Source organism: Balaenoptera borealis, assembly GCF_965194805.1.
Source record: "Balaenoptera borealis genome assembly, chromosome: 11".
NCBI lineage: Eukaryota > Metazoa > Chordata > Mammalia > Artiodactyla > Balaenopteridae > Balaenoptera > Balaenoptera borealis.
Window position 1 is genome coordinate 74,141,623 of NC_138868.1, and position 20,472 is coordinate 74,162,094.

The following is a 20,472-nucleotide window of genomic DNA, read 5'->3' on the forward strand; positions in this document are numbered from 1 at the left end:
ATCCTTCACCCTTCCCACTTGACTATCACTTTTCCTCTAAACTCTGCCTTGCATCTTTTTGGACACTCACTTCAACTTTCAACTGTGGCTTCATATAGGTTAAGGATTATTTCCATATGACAGAAAAATAAGAATAATAGAGATATGGGACTGAAATTTCTATTTCGCACTTTTAAAAAGGTATGTACTCCTCACATGAAACATCAGCATCAGTATTCTCACAACTTTGTAAACTCTTTCTCCCTGTTTTGTTTACAATCATAATAGGGATAATTTTGGAAAATTAATTGCAGAAAATATTAATCTCTACGTAAGGACTTAATAAAATGCAATTTTTAATGTATGCAGTTTGTAATGAAGTCCATTCCATGAACCACATAACAGATGAAGCTAGGTTCAACCAACACTTGAAGTAAGAAACAAGTATCTAAAATTCCACAGGGGACGCAAGAGGGAGGAGATATGGGGATATATGTATATGTACAGCTGATTCACTTTGTTATACAACAGAAACTAACACACCATTGTAAAGCAATTATACTCCAATAAAGATGTAAAAATAAATAAATAAATAAAATTCCACAGGGAACTGGATGCTATGAGAATACCACTTTTAAGAATTAAAGATACAGAATAGACAGGGTCCATTTGTTCACTCTGAAACCATTTTACTTTATTATATTAAGGGAAAATTTAGATGTGCAAAGCAATGCAGATGCCAAAATATGCTTTTAAACTATTTTTGGCTGAATTTGCCTCTCTGAGATCTTCTGATCCTAACATAAATACTTATGTGGGAAAAGTAATGGATAAAAATAAATCAAATACATCTTAAATCATTAACCTGTAGACAAAATTGGATAGGAAAAAGAAAGAACATTCTGAAGCATGAAAATACATATCATGAAATTATTCCTGAATGTGAGGGTTGGAAGACCCTGGAGGCCTGAAATCTATTCGTAAGGGAAACTCTGGAAGAGGAGAAAAAGCACTCCTCTACTTGAAATGGGTAAACTACAGTCTGATTCTGAGGCAAGGAAACTGAATTGAATGAGACACTGAGGTTTCTTTCATGGCCCACTGATTTAGATAATGATAGTAGTAAAAAATATATTAGTGAAGATCATTTAATACTGCAAAAGGGTAATAAACAGATCTGGGCAGGAATTCAGCAATAAATACGCATAGATGTTAGTCTAAATACATTTTTTAAATACAGTGTTTTTCTATTAAACTGACAGTACATGAACAGCTTGTTCACTTGATAGTCACATGTTATAAAGGCATTGTTATATAACTTTAAAATACACTTAAAAATGATTAAGCTTATGTTTTCTACATACAGCGGATAAAAGTTTTATTAGATTGTAGAGTTCCATTTCATGGAAATTAAGATGAACATATGTTTTACACAAGATATTTTGCCATGAACCTATACATAAAATATATAAATGTCACATGATATAGAGAAACAAGACTCATGATCTTCACATTTACAGGAATTTATAAAATCTTCTCTGAAGGAAATGTGTTACAATTCAGTCAAACTTCTCATCTTGAAAGTAATCCGCAAAATTGAGATATTCTTGAAGTTGACCGTATTTCTGTGTATACAATAAAAAAGCTAGTTATTTTACTCAAAGCGTGAAGATAAACTAGGCCTTTTCAATCTACAGACACAAATAGGAACAAGTTAATCTCATGGTAATTGTGAACAAAAATCTTATTATGAACAGGGACTCAATTTCAAATAAGCATTTCTAATTCATATAAAGCATTGGAAAGAGATCAAAATGAACATTATTATTAATTTCATAACTTTATTATAAATTATAAGTTTTCTATTATCATATTTATAGTAGAAATATAACAACTTCAATAACTTATTCGACAAAAATTTGCTGAACACATAACACATATCAAATACTCTGCTAATGACTGTCTAGGTATTAAAAAAATTGCTTTCCCTGCCCCTAAGGAGAACAGAGTTCACCAATGACAACAAATAACAAGTGCCATAAAGAAGTATAGACACTGTTATGCGGGTTCAGAAGAGAGGTTATGGTTAGCTGAGATGACCAGGAAACAGTGGCATTTAAGCTGTCCTGGGGAAAAAGATTTGGTAGGCAACGATTTGGTGGAGAGTTTTCTCTAGGAGACAAAAGTCCATACAACAGTGACAAGACAAGAAAGCACGGGATTTGACTACAATCTGAGGTTTTGTAGGGGAATTGAGAGAGATAAGACTGAACCAAAGAGGTAGTATGAAATGCTAGGTTACAGAGTTTAGCAATAATGTAACAGGCGATGGAAAGCTGCCAAAGGTGTTAGGGCAGGAAATTGACACTATCTGAGGTGTATTTTTTGGGGAAAAAAAAGGTGAAACATCTAGTCTAGAATGGTTTGGCAACTAGTTACTAGTCTACTGTAATAATTTAGGTAATGAGGGCCTACATTTGAGTGACAGCAATGAAGGTGGAGAGTAAAGACCAGGGCAGGACAAGAGAAGAGAGGAATTGGGATGATTTGGAGATTTCAAGGTTGACAGAGTTCAGAGTGCTTCCTTCAGCTGAGGAGATGAACTGACCTAATGGTTTCTTAACTCTACTTATGAGCTCTGGTTTTACTCCCAGTAAAGTGAGTGAGGATCCTGATAACTCTGACGCTTGTGGTGATAGGAACTGAAACTTGATACTTCTATGGACATACTTTCTTCACTTCCTGGTGTTATGTATTCACCACCCCATCCCAACAATCCTGTCTTCAACTTCCCTGGAAACCCCATCATCATAGGCACTCTCTTCTTAAAGAAAAAACATTTGATAGAATTTGCCAGTGCATATGATACTATGTTCTTCAGCTCTAATTTAGAACGAGACATATATTACTATTATGTTTATTATATATTTTCATTTTATTATAATTTTGCATTATAATTTTCTTATCATTTGTTCTTTTCTTACACTTGAATTGCTCCTACCCTTTTAATATCATTAGTTAAAAACAGATCTCCTAGTTCAACTGTTAGGAGGAAGAATAAGAAGAATGAAGTTAGTCTAGTTCGCAGGTCTTTGGGAAGAAATGCTGAGATATCCCGAGATAATGGAAGAAAAATGCTCAGAGGAAGAAGAGTCAGGTAAGGAAAAAAGCAAGGTGTGAAACACAAGCTGTGGGAGGAAAGACAGGAACAGATAGTTTGTGTAAGGTAAAAGAAGGGGTTCACATAATAATTGAGAGCTAAGAGCAGAAACAGCCATGGATGTGGCCACTCAAGCATAATAGCACTGAGCCCAGGCATTCTAAAGGGTTAGAATAACTGTGGCCAAGAAGAAATCATGCATCACAAGAACACATGTAGTGCTATTACTCAAAGACACATACACACACACACTGAGGGGGAGGCAGAGTGATGTTGAGAAATGTCAGGGTACTTGATAAATCCTGAAGTTTAATCACAGCACAAAAAGCTGCATATGGGTTTATATTGGCTAATAAACTTCTTTGGTTTCTAGGAAATCTTTTGAGAAAGTCTATAGACAATTTTTTTAAAGTACGAGGGATCTCAAAAAGAAAATTAAGTTCTTTGGTATTTTATGTGAAAAAAAATGTGCACATTGTCCTAAACATGCACCATCTTGAAATACCTTCAGTGCCCAATGCTAAGTGTTATTCTTTAAGCATAATGTGATACTTGGCTTTCTTTTCTTAAGAATATTTTTTTATTCCAGGTCCCTTCTGTTGTCATAGACCTTGTTAAGCCTTCTCTAAGGTATGTGATTTGGAAATGCTTTTACTTTTTTCTGCAAGAAGTTTAATGTTCTTCCCTATATACAAAATTATTATATAATATATGTAATGCACAGTGATTTTGCTACACCTAGTACATAATTTTTTTTAAAAATGTAGTGTTCCAATAGGTCTTTCAACTCCAGTAGAAGGTTGGCAACACTTAAATGCATCAATAAAAGCACTTAAGAATTTAATGCCATTAAGGAAAATGAAGTTGGGACTTACTGGGTAAGTGATGGCTCTTCCCCAAGGCAAATGAAAAAGCACAGAGAAGGATAAGGAGGAAAGAATTGGGAGTGAGAGAAGTGGAAGCAAAGTAAAAGATAAAAAGCTGAAGAGAGAAAAATGAGAACAAGACGACTTAAGGGTCAAGATGTGGGGGGCAGGCAAGGAGATCACTGGGTGGTGGTTTGTGGTGGGCGGATAATTGTCAAAAGGGAAACCAATCTTGATGTCATTCACCAGCCCAGGAGACCTCTGTGGAACTTGTAATGTCCTAAGAAGTTCCTGTTTTGTTGTTCTCATTTTCTTTCCCTTTGCTCGTAAGTTTATTCTCTAAGCTCTCTTTTTGTTTTTCGCTTTTACAAATTTCCCTATGATGTAAATAACGCAGGCAATGGATCTCAAGTCAGCCTTTTTTTTTTTTTAAGATTAAATATACTGTTGATCTGAGTTGCCTGAAAATCTCTTATCTGTTCTCTCTTATACAGTCATGTAACTAGACTTGTTTTAGAAGATTGCAATCATTTTAGCATTCTTTCCATGCACCGTAACAATTCTAAAAGCTCTGTGAGCAGACCAGAGCTTATGAGCTGCCAGCAGATCTTCGGGAATCCAGTGCACTCTTCAAAACCCCCACTTTATCCCTGATATCAAATTTAGTGATCAACAGGATATGGGGGAATCAAAATCAGTGCCGTGGCCTGAAACCTCTGCATTCCCCTTGATCTTCAGTTACAGTGCTCACTGCTCAGTCCCATGTCCTCAAGAAGAGGATGTGGGTGGTATTAGAACTGGCAGCCGAGATCCTTTCCTCAGATTGGCACCAGGTGCTTCTTCTCTCTCAGGTCACAAGAACTGTTCTAAAGATAGGAAGCAGACAAGCAGAGGTGAGTCCTATACTTTGTCAAAGAAAATAAGGGGACTTAATATATATGTAAGGAAAACCACATACATAAAACTGAAAGGACAGAGGTCCTTCATTAAAGGACAGTATCATTGCTGATTAAAATTTATCTGATGAGCTGAGTGAATGCTTAGAACATCAGGGCACCTATTCAGGGTAGGACAATGATAAGCATGAAAGGAATGGGTGGAAGAAGAGAAAATACAAAGACAGGGAGAGTAAGAAAGGTTCTCTTTTAAATTTTACTGTCTTCTATTCTCATAATTTGTATCCTTTTGCTGATCAAAATTAGGCTCCAGAACCTACTGAATGAAATGGTTCTTCTATATTCACCTTACCTCCTTAATCCAGCCACTTTCTTTTGACTGATTGAAAATTCTCTCCACTGCTTCTTTAACCTGTTCATCTTCAACCTCTTCTGTCTTTGCAATGGAGCAACATTCCTCGTACAGCTTGAATTTAAAATGTTTCAGATTATGGTAAATTCTGGTACGATTAGCACAAATTCTGCCAACAGTAAACACCTAAAGGAAGAAATAAACATCATCTGCTATATGAAGTGAAGATATAGTAATGAATGTACAGCCTTTCTGGTTTTCAGATTTTCTTTAAAAGTAGAATCCAATAAATGCTTAATTTTTTTATTTTATTTTATACAATGATTCCTTTACCTTCTTTATTTAAACAACCCAGTTAATAAAAACTGAGCAACTGCTATGTTTCAAGTATTGAGCTAAGCACTGGAGATACAGAAGTGAAATATGTACCACCTGTATCAGGGGAATTTACAGCCCTGGGAGAAAAACAAATGATTACAAAACAATGTGCCAAATGCTATGCCCGGGATGCAATCAAGGTACAGAGAAGGGACAATTAGCCCAATCCAGAAAGGAGAAGAATCCTCAACTAGGTGATGCATGAACTAAGTCTTTAAAACACAGAGTCAGCCAAGTTTGGGAAGGAGGAGAAAAATGGCTTATAAGGAAAAGGACAGCCACACCCAAAAGCAAGAAAAGCATGCAAGCTATTGTATATACAGTTACTGAGGTAAAAATGCCTGGATTATGATAATTTTCTAGCTTATAAACAACATGTAAACTGAAACTCTCATACCAACATTAAAAATTGGTAGTTTTTAACTAAATACTTCTTTTCTAAAATATTCTGCGAAGTAAAAAATAACTTTGTGTTTTGTCCTATTTGTTTCCTGAATTAATGAGTCTGATATAACACATTAGTATTTTATTGTTAGAAAACTACAAAAATTTTGATTTCTATGTTTATATGGACTTCTGGGATTCTATGATTAAGAATACTATTCTTGTGAAGTCAACCACCCATTCTCTTTCAGAATGTTTGTTTTTTTTAAAACTTTGGGTTTATTTATTTATTTATTTATTTATTTATTTATGGCTGCGTTGGGTCCTCGTTTCTGTGCGAGGGCTTTCTCTAGTTGCGGCAAGCGGGGGCCACTCTTCATCGCGATGCGCGGGCCTCTCACTGTCGTGGCCTCTCCTGTTGTGGGGCACAGGCTCCAGACGCGCAGGCTCAGTAGCTGTGGCCCACGGGCCCAGCCGCTCCGCGGCATGTGGGATCCTCCCAGACCAGTGACCGAACCCGTGTCCCCTGCATTGGCAGGCAGACCCTCAACCACTGCGCCACCAGGGAAGCCCCAGAATGTTTTGAATGTATACTTTGTTATACACACCTATAGCTAAAATAGGAAAACAGTATCCCTGCACTGACCAAATTAAATATAATTGTACCTACATTATTTCACTCATTGTAGAAAACGCATCAGAAAGGGCTCCAAACTTTATAACATGACCAATCTTATCCTCATGGAGTAACCTGAGGAAACAGACAAACTTCTTCCTAACTTACGTATTTGTCTCTGTGTCTACATGAATAATAGGTTATGCTTTCATGAATTCAGTACAAATGGCATAGTTACAATATTGATCTATGTAACTTGTCCTCTATCTGGCAAATAATAACTGTACCGTTTTTCTGAAGTCACACTGTAGGGATCACACAGGTGATGAGTTCAATACACAATACAAGAGTATAGTGACAAAGATGAATAAGAGTATACTGATAAAGATGAATGAAAGTTAAATATGATCAGCAATAGTCAGGTTTGATACATCATCTTGTGAAGATGGTATCTGGGATACCTTACAACCTTTCTTAAAATCCCCAAAAGTTGAAGAAAATCATGTTCAGATTTCTGTTCATGTTCTGGGAAAATCTGTTTTTCAGATCATCAGACACAATCAGGTATTATTGTTCATTGCTTGCTCACTCTAAGTATCATTCCTATTGTAACATTATCATCAAACTAGTCATATAAATTACAGTTCACTTGCCAGTACCTCCCACTTTGAGTAAAAAGATACCACAACAGTTGCAGTGGACACTAGGGCTAGTCTCTCCATTTCTGCCATTAGAATAGATTATGTGGGAGAAGTCTCCTATGGTTGTTCTGGAAGAATAATGTGATTTTTTTACTTCTATCGCATTGTATTCTATATTTCCACAAAACAAGAGGAATTTATCTATATAGAATTTTTAAGTTGGGACAAAAGGGAAGGAGAGGTGTTTAAAAATCTCTAATTTTTTTCTGTATGAAATAAAAATATCCACTGAAAATATTAAACATTATAATTTACTCCTTTCCATTTCTAATTCCTACCCTCTTGGTGTCTACCTTACACTTATGGAGGTCAATAAACCCCAAATTACCTTTAGAATATTCTCACACTATTTTTTTCCCAAATGTGATCACATTTTATATGGAAGAGCCTAAACCATTGTTAGTAAGGCTTCATAGAAAACAGTAAATGTAAACAGTAAATGTATATAGTAGTTGCATGCACTGCAAGTGGACCTCTCCTTTCACCCCACCCCTGTTTCAGTGTATTGTTATAGCCCACTATACCTTATGAATTAATGTATACAGTACAACACAGCTTACATTGTAGCATGCTATTTATATGAAGTACTAAAAACAAGTAAAATGAATCTATGCTGTTAGAATAGTGTCCTTAAATGTCCAGAAATGTATTCAGAGAGTACTTTTTGTTAACTAATTGCATTTCTAAACAGTAAGGACACTATTCTAGGGATCTCCCTGGTGGTCCAGTGGTTAGGACTTGGCACTTTCATTGCCGAGGGCCCAAGTTCAATCCCTGGTCAGGGAACTAAGATCCCACAAGCTGTGCGGCACAGCCAAAAAAAATAAAAAAAATTTAAAAAATAAGGACATTAGCCTAACGAGATAGACAGTATTAAAAAACTTGCCAGAGAGAGAGAGAAATGATAAGTTCTGTGATGATTATCTTAAAGCAGATAAGCAAAGTGACATATAAATGATTACTAATCCACTGTGCAGGGTTAGCAGAGTTCTATGAACTGATAAATCTGAAGGTAACTATCTCAGTTACCAGTGTGAACTAAGGTACCCTACATATCCAAAGATATAATTGGAAACAAAGGTAAAAACTGTCAGCAAATTTTCCTAAAGCAGAAGATGGTGATTGCAAGACAATAGAAATAATCTGATTTGTAATTTATTAGATACAGCATGTGGAAGTGTAAATTAACACTGTTGAACAAATTAAAGCAAGGAAATATAATGAAACATGCATTTCGCACATCTGTAATATCCAGCTCACTGTAGGTAGCTTTTCGAGGTATTTCTCTAGGCCCTCAAATGCAGAGGAGCAGCCAGCTTCTTAAGGAAATTAAAGTATGGAGAAGAAAGAAAAAAGATCCTCAAGGAAAGAGGAAGGATGGGAAGAAGTTTGGTTTTTGTTCCTAGGTCTCTAGGAACATTTAGTGCAATAGACTGAGTCAAGGGATTCTCTTTCCTCTTGGCCTGTTCTTTGCGTGGACGCATTACACCTTGTCACTTGCCTCAAAATTACTGCCTCTTCCCACTGGTTCTTAAGCATCTTGAGGAGTCTGGACAGACTCTGGGCAAAACTGAAAAACTGACTGTTTTCAGTCCTCCTAACTGCCTTTCAGATTTCACATCTTTTTCCTCTAGGTGATTTCCTTCTCATCCATGCTCTCAGACTTTACCATAACCTGGTTGTCCAACGCCTCTCATCTCAGTACCCTACCCAAGACTGCTGTAACTAAAACTACAGTCACTCCTCAGTAGCCACAGGGGATTGGTTCCAGAACCCTCCCTGATACTAAAATCTGCAGATGCTCAAGTCCCACAGTCGGGCCTCCATATCTGCGGAATCCTCTCTGCAGATTTAACCAACCGCAGGTATAAACATAGTACAGTTAACCCTTGAACAACTAGGGTTTGAACTGCACAGGTCCACATAGACAGGGATTTTTTTCAATAAATACACAGTCAGTCCTCTGTATCAGTGGATGCGGAATCCATGGAGGGAATTCCAGAGGAAGATCTCAATATTAATATTTTTGCATTTATAAGTGCAACAGTTTTACAAAGATTTAAAAATAGAAGTAGTAAGCATTTGCACTTTTTCTTTCTTCACATTGCATTGCTCTGTTCTTGTTTATCAAATACATTTCTTCAAATATTTCAAACATTTTCTGCTGTTTTGTCTATTTATTCAAAATTAACAGCACCTTAAATATATGGTGATTGCTCTAGGCTCTGAAACACTTCTGATGTAGTCTAGGCTGAAGCACAATTTTCCTTCAAATCTCATATTGAGGTGAATAGGCCTCTTTGTCTGTGGATTGTCAATTTGGTAGATTATCTACCCTAAAATTTCCATTGGGGTCAAATTCTCCTTTGGACTCAAAAAGGACTTCTGCTTCCCCTGCCCCAGTTACCTCCCTTTTCATCCTCATCCTATACCCTCTCCCCTCTCCCCCGCAGTTTGGGTGATGTACACTTAGACAGTATGCACTGATTTCAGTATCTGACTGAATTTGGAGTGAATCTGCTGTATAACACATATTTTTCACATTCAAAAATTGCACACTCTTTCCTTGTATTCTTTTCCCTTCTCCTGGTGCTTTCTCCATTTGTGAAAATAACTTAGGGTTACTTGTGCAGGCTTATTTAGTGAAAATTTCTAAATGTTGAGAACTAAAATGAAGGGAAAAAATACCTGTTTATCATGTGACATGAAATCATCTATTTCCATAGTCCTGGTGTTATATAACTTTCCTGATAAATGCACCGAATATCTACAGTGGCGATGCAATCCACAAGCCTGGCAGGAACAGTTCTCAGGATTCTTCAAATGGATACTTACATTAGAATAATTTTCTACTCGCTCCTGAAAATAATTTCAAAATGTAATGAAGGTTTAAAGGATAAGAAAAACAACAATAAAATAAAACATAAAAAGAGCCCAACCAAATTAAAATCAAGGTTAGGAATCACAATGATAGCACAAGATGTAAGAGCAAAACACACTGGTATTTCTTACTTTAGTACTGAGCACAAGATATATTTAAATTTTAAAAGTGAATTTTTAATTTAGGCTAGTAAATGAAAAGAAACCAGATTAGGAAAAAAATTAGTTTCATATCGCTCAAACTTCTGTTACTATTAAGCAGCGCTTTTCACAGGTTTTAATTTACTTCTTTTCCCTCTTCTCATCTCCAGATGTAATAATTAGTTAAAATAGGAAAGAATGAGCAGAAAAAATTCAGAATAATATAATAAAATGATTAAATTCATTTAGGTTAGTAAGAAATTGAGAAAAAACAAGATCACATTCAGTCTCCATTGTATGCATTATATTTTCCACAAAATATCCCAGAAATAATTTAATTCTCCTACGGTTTCTTACTAAAGTACTAGGAAAATAAACAGGTTTGAACTAGGATTTCAAGGTCGCCAGTATTGCTATGGCCAGTCTAATAGGTGAGTTAGCAATGAGTAAACAAACTGAGAAAATATTTGGTATTCATAAATAAGCTTTATTAAGCTGTGAAATTACTTGTGCTTGAGTAGTTTTGCTTATGCTCTAGGCCTGTGCTAGATACTACTGTTCTAATTAGTAGCGTGGATCAGTTTACCACAATATTTGAACTGTACACAATGAGCATATTAGCAGGGTCACTAAACTGCATTCTCTATCAGCCTGACAGTAATTAAGTATCCAATGTAGTTTCCTTTTTACATTGTATGATTCACAAAGACATTGTCTTTTGTCTACTTTTTACTGTTTCTCATATTTCATGGTACTTCATGACACATGTCACTTACAGGCTGACATTCAGAGTGAATAGATGACTAACGATCTTCCCTTCCTGCTTCTCTGGTATTCACAGAAGCGCATGCTGAGATGAAAGGTCTATCAGCTTGGTTCTCTGAGTAACTACAATAAACAGAGCACCCCTATTGACTCACACTGGACATATAAGTGAAAAATAAACTTTGTTGGGGTAAGCTATTGAGATTTTCATTGTTGGTTTACTTTGTTTGTCACATTATTTATTTTTTGCAGCATAACCTAGCTTATCCTGACCAAGATTGTACTGAATCATCTCTGTCTCTAAATTTTTAAGCTAATATTTTCTTGTATATTACAGTTATTATTTCAACATTGGGTTATCCAAACTCAACATAACCTACCATAGTATGGTAAAGCATAATATAGCAGAATGGATGGGCTTTGAAGTCTGAGAAACCCTAGACCTAAGGTTTCTAGGTTCAAATATTGGCCTGGCTAATTACTAGCTGTGTAACCTTATGTTACTCAATTTTTTTGAGTCACAACTTTCTCATCTCTAAAATGGAGGAAATAATAGTACATTCCTTGTGGGGTTACTCTAAAGATCAAATAAGATACCTTACTTTGCATATCAGTTACTTGGCAAAATTAAATGATCAATATGCTATCGTTCTATTAAAGACAAAAATATATGTACCACATCCTAAGAGCTATGCTATGTGCTTTACCTTAAAAGTAAGTAAATATTTTCTCTATCTGAGGAAGAAACTGGAATTTACAAAAGTTAAAAAATCACCCACAGTCAAAAAGATATATATGGTGGCCCTAAACTCAAGCTATCCTCCAAATTGAAGTCTTTTAATTCTTTTTTTTTTATAATCCCATAACTGTCCTTAAACCTAATCCATCTGAATTATCTAATTTATCATCAGGTAATTCAAGGCCAAACAGGCCTTGGATGAAGCCAAATCTCCTGACATAAATGAGGTAGAGTAGCTAATGATTTAAGTGCTAGAAGGACTATAAGGAACTTGAACTTCTACTATCTTGCCATTTTCCTCTTGCTAATTATTAGAAGCTAGAATGTTAGAAGTAGGGAGGAAAAAAAGCCTTAAAAATCATACAGTACAGCCTCTATTATTAGAGATCATAAAATAGAAATCTAGGTGATAACATGGAATCAAATAGATCTTATAAATTAAAAAGATGTTTCCCCAAAATTGGTAGAATTACAAAATCTTAAGGTGGAAAAGGATGTCAAAGACTACATAGGTCAGTGTTTCCCTAATTAAGTTATGGGAACCAATATCCTAGAAGGTAATAATAGGTATTTCATGAAAAGAAGCCTCATAGTAAAACACAAATTTGGATAGTATTATATTCTACATTGCCCTCTTGAAGATTTACAGTATAAATTCACACATTAATGCTCCTTGAAAGTCCTCCAGTTAAGTTAACCCTACTGTTTCTCAACCTTCTTTAACAATGAAACTCTCTTTTCTGAAATAATTAACATCCTGTGAGACAATCTCCTCATTTTAACAGATGGGCTAAGCCTTAGAGATGTTCTAAAGTTACCATTTAGGACTACTTAATTATTGGATAGATATAACAAGTGTGAAAGACTAAAACAATTATAGCCTTTAGAAGAGATGAGAAACAAGCTGATTATTTAACAAAGAAAAATGTTAATAATTTAGAAGATTATTCAGTGTGACTGGTTATTGAAGGACTTGAGTGGGGAGGTCTCCCACTCCAACCCCACCCCAACCCCCGACCAGAGATTCAAAAACAAATAAAACTGTATACCTTATATTGCTCTTTCCAACGACTTCTAGAGGTTAAATTCTCTAGACGAGGCTGAACAAAGCGGTTATCCAAATAATGAAGAGATGTCAACATATCTTGTGCATATGATTTTTGCCTGGTGCCATCTGTTCAGGGGAATAACAACAACAACAACAAAAACAATCACTTTGCCCATATAAAATATTTAAATAATTGCATAACGATTTCTTACCATAGTTTTAAGAAGATAACTTGCTTGGTTGGTTAGAAACACTTTAAATTTTTAAAAATTAATGAAGTTAAAGAAAATCCTTCCATCAGAGCATTAGGGAAAGAAAGGAGCCACACACGCTCTCTAATTGTTCCTTGAACACATCAAACTTACTCTTTTCTAAGGGTCTTTACACTTGCTGTGCTCTCTGCTAGATCCATGCATTGCTTCCTCCCTCACTTCATTCAGGTTTCTGTTCAAAAGATACTACTTGGGAGACCTTCTTTGACCAATCTAACTAACACAGAGTTTCCTTTCCTTTATCACTCTTGATCTCCTTATCCTATTTTATATTTTTTCAAGAATTAATTCCTTAGGTGAAATCATATCATGTTATATATTTGTTTACTCATTGCTGTCTCTCCCATTAGACTTTACGCAACATGAGGCAAGAATCTTCCATGTCATAGTCATTGCCATATTCCTAGCCCTCAAATAATGCCTGGCCCTTAGTAGGCACTCAACAAATATTTGTTCAATAAAGTCTGAATGAAATCTTACTCTGGCACTTTGGTAGACATTCAGCACAACATATTTATTGTCTTTATTAAGAGCCAGACTCCGTGCTAGATACAAGGGGTGTGTATATAGAAAGTGTGGTTCTTCTCACACTCTTGAAAGGGAGGAAAGCAAAAATACATTTTCAATATATATGAAAGGTGCATATACATCAGTGCCACCATACTCAGGATAATGATAGCACAAATGAGTGACAAATATTATTTGAATGGGTCACAGATAGCTTTCATAGTGGAAATGATTTCATACTCACTTAGAAAATCTAAGGTAGAAAGGGATTATACTCTAATGAGAAACAACAAGGCACAAAAGCATAAAAAAGCATATAACTTTTGGTGAAATTCAAGGAGCTTAGCGCTTAGGCTGGGACAACACATGGGTGTTGAATTACCCTGCTGTTTAATTAGTATATGTCCTGTATCCTCAAGTTCACTATGAACTCTCAAAGGGCAGGGAAACTATTTCTTTTGTACTTTCACATATCACAAATAATAAACACTAACAAGTTTTTCATGTGACTGGACTTTTGGTGTAGTTGATACTAGAGGGAACCACTGGAGGGCCTTAAGATTGGGTCTCCGTGGTTTTGTTTAATATATATGGATATATATATACACACACACATATATACATAAAGAACAATGAGGCTGTTTAAAAATTGGGAAAAAAAACCCTGATTCTTCCATTCATATTATTAACTTACCATATAATGTTCCCAGAAAAGATTTATCTAGAGCATTGATCAGAAGAGCCTTCACAACTCTTTCAAAGTGAGTATAGTGGTCACTAAAAGAATCTGAAATTAATTTAAAATAAATATTAGAATCCAGCAGACAAAACAATTCCCTAAATACAATGGGTTCCTTTCTCCAAGGTTAAGAAATTAATAAATAGGAGAAATTGCTTAATTATCCTAATTTTATAGCTGGCTCAGTGACTTGTCTATTCACTAAGATAGTCTCCATTTTCCAAATTTACCGGCTTCTAATCCAAAGTTTCAAGTTGTTATTTCAAATAATCTTCACTTTCCAAACTTATTAAGGGAAAACTGTTCAGGAAATATTAAGATACATTGTGGAAAAAAAATCAAAATCATCCCCTGGGCACTGAAGTTCAATTATCAACTTGACAATTAGAGTGAGAGAACAAGAAAGAAAATTTCTAAAGGTAGGCTGCTCAATATGTGAATGAAACATATTCTTCACATATGTTTCTATATTCTCTTATTCCTTATCTCTAAACCATGTTACATATGAAATTGTCCAGGAAATTGTTACCCTAGCCAGAAGGACAATGGCTATAAAAACTCTATTCCCTTTCTGCTGCCACAGATCTAGGATTTTCCATACCAATTTAGAAAATTTATGTCTTCTCTTTTTCATACCAAATGTATAAGCCTACTTTCCCACTAACCCAGTTTGGTCCATGGAATCACCTGTTGTGGTGACCAGGCAAATGGTGAGAGAGGAGGTCCCTACTATTTCCCGTTGCTGTGGGTCAACGGTTATATGGTTGTGGAACTGTTCTCTGTCAAACACGACCCCCTCCTTGATCCAAGTTGTCATCAAAGAACAACTGCCCCCGATCTGGGCACTTGTGAAGACACATTAAGGGCTGCCTAAGTATTTCAGGAAAAGTGGAAGATGCTTGGCGAGGGATTAAAGCAAAATTAAGACTTATTATTAACATCCATGAGTGATTTTGACTTTGCTTTCAGTTGACATAAAACAAAGATGAAATTTAACATGAAATCTTTTAATTTATATTTTAGTTACTAAAAGGGCTGTATAAATCTTATTTTAGACTCTAGGGGAAACTTTTAGTATGCATTCATTTTTAAGAAAACACCTTACTGAGGTACTAGAGTGGCCAAAATGAGGCAGTAATAAAACTACTTGACAATAGCAGATAATTTGCACTGTGGCCCTTAGACTTTAAAGGGCCTAAGATTAATTAAAAATTGCAGAAAACTAACCATAGCCATTTATGAATACAATTGTAAAATGAGATAATATTTCAATAGAATTTAACTTCAACTAGACTTTCATCAGCTTCTGGATATAAAATTATAGTGTTGGTACATACTTAATTTGTGTTAAAATGCATTTAAACTCTGTCTAGCACTTCCCAAACTGAATTAAGGGAAAACTGTTCTGGGAATATTAACTGATGTGTTGAGAAAAAAAAATCAAATTTACCCCTATTGCACCTATCAAACAAATTGAAATAGAATTTTTAATTTTTATTCCACTGAATTTATCAGTCTTGAATGTGCTAATGCCCAATGTTACTCACCTGCTATAGAGTTTTGGGAACTGCTGCTCTATTTCAAAGACACTAATAGTGTTTCTTTAGGATTAGAAATAGAAGGAAAGGGCAGAGAATCAGAATCATCTGGGGAGTTTTTCTCCTAACCACAGAATCCCTCTCCTACCAATGTGTGTTAGAATCTCCTTCAAAAGAGTCAGGAAGAGGGCCTTGATTTCATTGTGCTTGAGTGGATGGGTGGGGTGGTGGTGGAATTATGCTCCTGGCATCTCAAGTTGAAAAAAAAATATTACTGAGCAAGTATAGGCCAGGCATCATTTTATGCACTTGCATGCATTGCTTTATTTCTCACAACAAACCTATGAGGTACTATCATTACTCTCGGTTTATTTCTCATTGAGGAAACAGATACAGAGAGGATGAAAAACTTCCCAAAGATCATAGAGCTAGTAAGTGTTGGAACCAAGGCTGGAACAGGCCGTCCGACTCTAGATTTCATGCTACAATCCCCTACATAGATGTTGTTCTGCATGGTAGTTAGATTTGATACTTTCATACTTCAGAACATGGAATTTTAGACGTGAATGGGAAATAGGAGAAAATAAAATTCAAATCCTTCAAGACTAGTAAAAATGACTCGATGATGAAATAACTTATTACAGAACTAGATAGAGGCAGAGTCAGGAATAGAGCTCAGACCTCCCCAGAGCTTTTCTCATCGCTTTAATCCTTATCTTGGATGGGCTTCTGTGGAATACCCTAGAAATATTGTTTGTAACCTTTCTCCATGATTATAAAAAATTTCAAAAGGATACAGGAGAAAATAAACAATATTCATGTTTAGGCATAACTTGATTTTTTCAAGGTAGCTAATCACCTTCCCCACATCCAATCATTGGATAGTTTGGTCATTCAGCTGATTTTCCGTGCATCCATGTATTTCATATATATGCTAAGATTTTGTTTCAGCACCATCTGCCCTTCCTTTCCTACTGATCTGGCTGTCATTCTCACATCAGTACTACATTGCTTTACTTATTGCAATTTTATGATTACTTTTTATATCTGGTGAGGCAAGTCCTTCCACTTTATTTTTTGTTTTCAAATTTTATTTATTCTCATGTATTTGTTCTTTCAAGTGAACTTTAGGATTGTGTTTGCAAAGCTGAATCAAAACATTAATTTCAGAAGATATAACTTCTTGTATGATTTATTACCTCCCAGAAACATGCTTCTCTCTTCTTTTACTCACATTTCCTTTTCTATTCCACAGTAAATTTTATTCTTGTACCTGTAAAGTCAAGCTTTTCTTCTTAAGATTAGGCCTAGTAATTATTTTGTTCACTAGTGTAAATGGAATTTTCCCTCATTATATCTTCCAAATAATTATTGACAGCATATAAGAAAACTACTGAGTTTTACGTATTAATTGTGCATCTGTCATTTTTTGAGATGTTTTTCTAAGGAAAATGAGCTTCCTGGAACATTATAGAGCTGGAGAGAGAGATACTGTTTGGGAATTCCTGGGCACTGACTGCTTTCTCCCCCTACCCTGAGGAGGATGTGGTCTTGCTAGTGCTAAGTTTATTTCAAAAACCAAGAGACTGTTTATAAATATTCTCTTAGGTAGAAGCACATGGATTGTTGGTGTACTTTCTTCTGAAATGGAAATGTAAGCCCAGTGTAAGAGGGCAGGGGCAGAGCAAGAAATGGGCCCCTTTTTCTACTCCAACAGGTGCCTCCCACTCATATAGAGAAAAAAGAACTTAAGAAAAATATGGAAATAGATGCTGCATCTACTCCTACTCTCAATATATTCATATCCTTTCTCTTAACTTCTGTATCTTTGGTTAAATAAGTCAGAAACTGATAGCTTGTGTATAATCATATTATGTTCAATAATGTCTTTTCCTTTTCAATAGTTATATTTTTTATTTTACTTTCACATCTGTTGCATTGTTGAGAACAACTAGAACAAAGTAGGAAATATTTTTGTCTTGTTCTTTATTTTAAAGAGAATATCTCTAGTGCTTCATTATGATGTTGGATCTTGGTTTAAGATATTCTTTGTTATGTAAAGGACATATGCTCATATAACTATTCTTAAGACTTTTTGGAAAACTAGATATGGGCATTGAATGTTATCAAATGCCTTTTTAGAATCTATTGAAATTATTATTTTTTCTCTTTTGACATATGCAACACATTAATATGGCACCTAATATTAAACAATTTTTATAGTTCTAAAAAGAATGGTTAGAGGACTTTTTCTTTACTCTTGTAATTACAAAAATATTTCCTTCATATGCCTGTTTGAAAATATTTTTCATCAACTTAGGATGTGAGCCTCTTTAATCTGCATAAACAGGTGTGTTTGGCAACTCAAGAATATTTTCTTGTATGATACCTTTGAATTCACATCTCCATGTGTCTTTATATCCAGAAACATGGTAAGCCTCTCAGCACATTCAAATCTTTTATATATCTCACTAAGGTTATGTAATTTTCTTCCTTCAGATTTCCATTTGTTCTGTATTTTCCCACCCAGGAACTTGTGAAATAGGGTCTTCATTTCTATTCCTTTATGTATTATCTCCTCCTTTAGAAATGTTTTTTCTCTCTATGCTAGAAAATTCTAGGGTTTAACCTACATATCGCTGATGAGATTTTCTGTACTGTTAATTCTGCTCTCTACTGCTTTCAATATAGATTTTCTGACTTTATATTTTTCATTTTCTGGCAGTGTATCCTTAACTACCTCCCTTTCACCTCAAATTGTTCTCTCCTCATGACTTTCTATTTCTTTTTCATAGATTGCAAAGCAAATGCTTTGTACAATTTTCTTCTGTTTACTTTAATGAAACATTTTTTCATGGGCATTTTCTTCCCCTGAGTCTTCAGGGCAGGGTTACTTTTCCCTTGTGCCATATGATTTCACTGGTACTTTTTATTTATCCTAAAACAAGAGGAGAAGTTCTCTAGAGGATTTAATATTTAACATAAATTGTTGTGAGATTGCTCTTAGTCATACCATGCATATTGATAGAAAGATTCTGTTTAATTGCTAGGTGGAGACTAAGTTAATGTTCACTCAATCTAATTTCCAGTATTCTAGCAAGCATTTTTCTAGCAAGGCACTATTAGACTGAGATGTACTTTTATAATGTACTACTTGGTTCTCTGTCACTCTGAACATATGATAGAGTACTGGAAAAATAATATAATCTTTAGTATCTACAAATCTGAAGGTGTTCCTATCTCTCTACCTGTGTATAACATTATTACCATGTGAACTATATAGATCTGTAATACAACAAACCATTGCTAGTCCATCCCTCTACTTTCTTTGATATCTTTTCTGGGAGTTGCAGTCTCAGAATAAATATGAATAAATAATAATAGGGATTGATGAGAAGGGAAAAAGACTCTGTCTTTTAAGTGCTTCAACCATGTAGTAGGAGGCAAACTATTCTATTTTAAGGTGTTACAAATGTGTCCGTCTTTCAGAGCCAAATGGCAGATAGCAAGGAATTAACAAAATGTCTTCCTACAGTGGAACTGTTCTATTCAAAAAGATAAAATTGCATATGCCACTGATTGTGAGTCTCAAGTGAGTGCTGAATTTGGAGTTCTGAACATTTCTCCCAAATTCTGATCACATGTTGAATGAGTAGTTGTCACTGTTGTTATAGAAGTTGGGGATGGGGGGAGAATGAATCTGGGAATACTAGCCTAATTACAATCTAACCCAGGCCACAGAAGGGTGTTCACTATTCATCATATAGATTATTGCTTTAACGAGAAAATGTATGTTGATTTTCAAATGTAAGAATTGATTTATAGCAACTTTTAGAACATAATCCCTTGGCATATCAAAAACTGCCTGTATTTAGCTTCATTTATTATATTCCTTAATGGCATAATCATTGTTAAGTATTAAAAACATTAACCAAATCATAAATTATCACATAAAAATACATGGGTTTTTTTTCCTCTGATGTATTAATAAATCTGGTCACGCCTAACATTTTTGTTTCTTAAACTATAAGACCCAGGAGCCTTCAGTCAATGTTTATCTTAATCATCCATCCATCCAACTAATAAGTTCTTATAATGTGTCACCAAGTCTAATGTGTGTTAGGATTACAAAGAGAAGTGAAGCTGATTAACGATTTAGGTAATTTTTTGGGAAGTAGGGATGCTCATTTGGATTTCTTTATTGAGCTATACTTTTTCACATACCATAAAATTCACTCTTTTTGGTGCACAGTTCTGTGACCAAAACACGAAGTTGTGTAACCACCATGACAATCAAAAAAACAAGTTCTACCACCAGCCCAAAACTCCCTTACGCTCCCTTCTCAATCATTTAGTTTTGCACATATTGAGTGTGAGATGTCTGAAAGACACCCTGATGACAATGTTCAATAAAAAGATTTAAAAATTGGGCCTTAAAACTATGGAGAAATCTGTGCTGGAAATAAAAGTTTGGGAATTTCCCCATAGATTGGGCTGAAGTTATGGGGCAG

The 20,472-nt window shown here is 35.1% G+C and overlaps 1 protein-coding gene across 8 annotated transcripts in view; it reads right to left on the reverse strand.

Annotated features, from left to right (window-relative positions):
• Positions 1-313: 313 nt before the first annotated feature.
• Positions 314-20,472, reverse strand: part of CCDC82 (coiled-coil domain containing 82) — a 29,937-nt gene continuing 9,778 nt past the window's right edge. For 7 of the 8 annotated variants that reach the window (XM_082339949.1, XM_082339947.1, XM_082339950.1 and 4 more), the window contains 5 exons: positions 14,379-14,471; positions 12,907-13,031; positions 10,021-10,191; positions 5,254-5,439; positions 314-1,604 (listed from right to left, as the gene is read on the reverse strand). In XM_082339949.1, the coding sequence (XP_082196075.1) occupies positions 1,539-1,604; positions 5,254-5,439; positions 10,021-10,191; positions 12,907-13,031; positions 14,379-14,471 (641 nt within the window). In that variant the 3' untranslated portion in view covers positions 314-1,538. The other variant, XM_082339951.1, reaches the window with a different exon arrangement.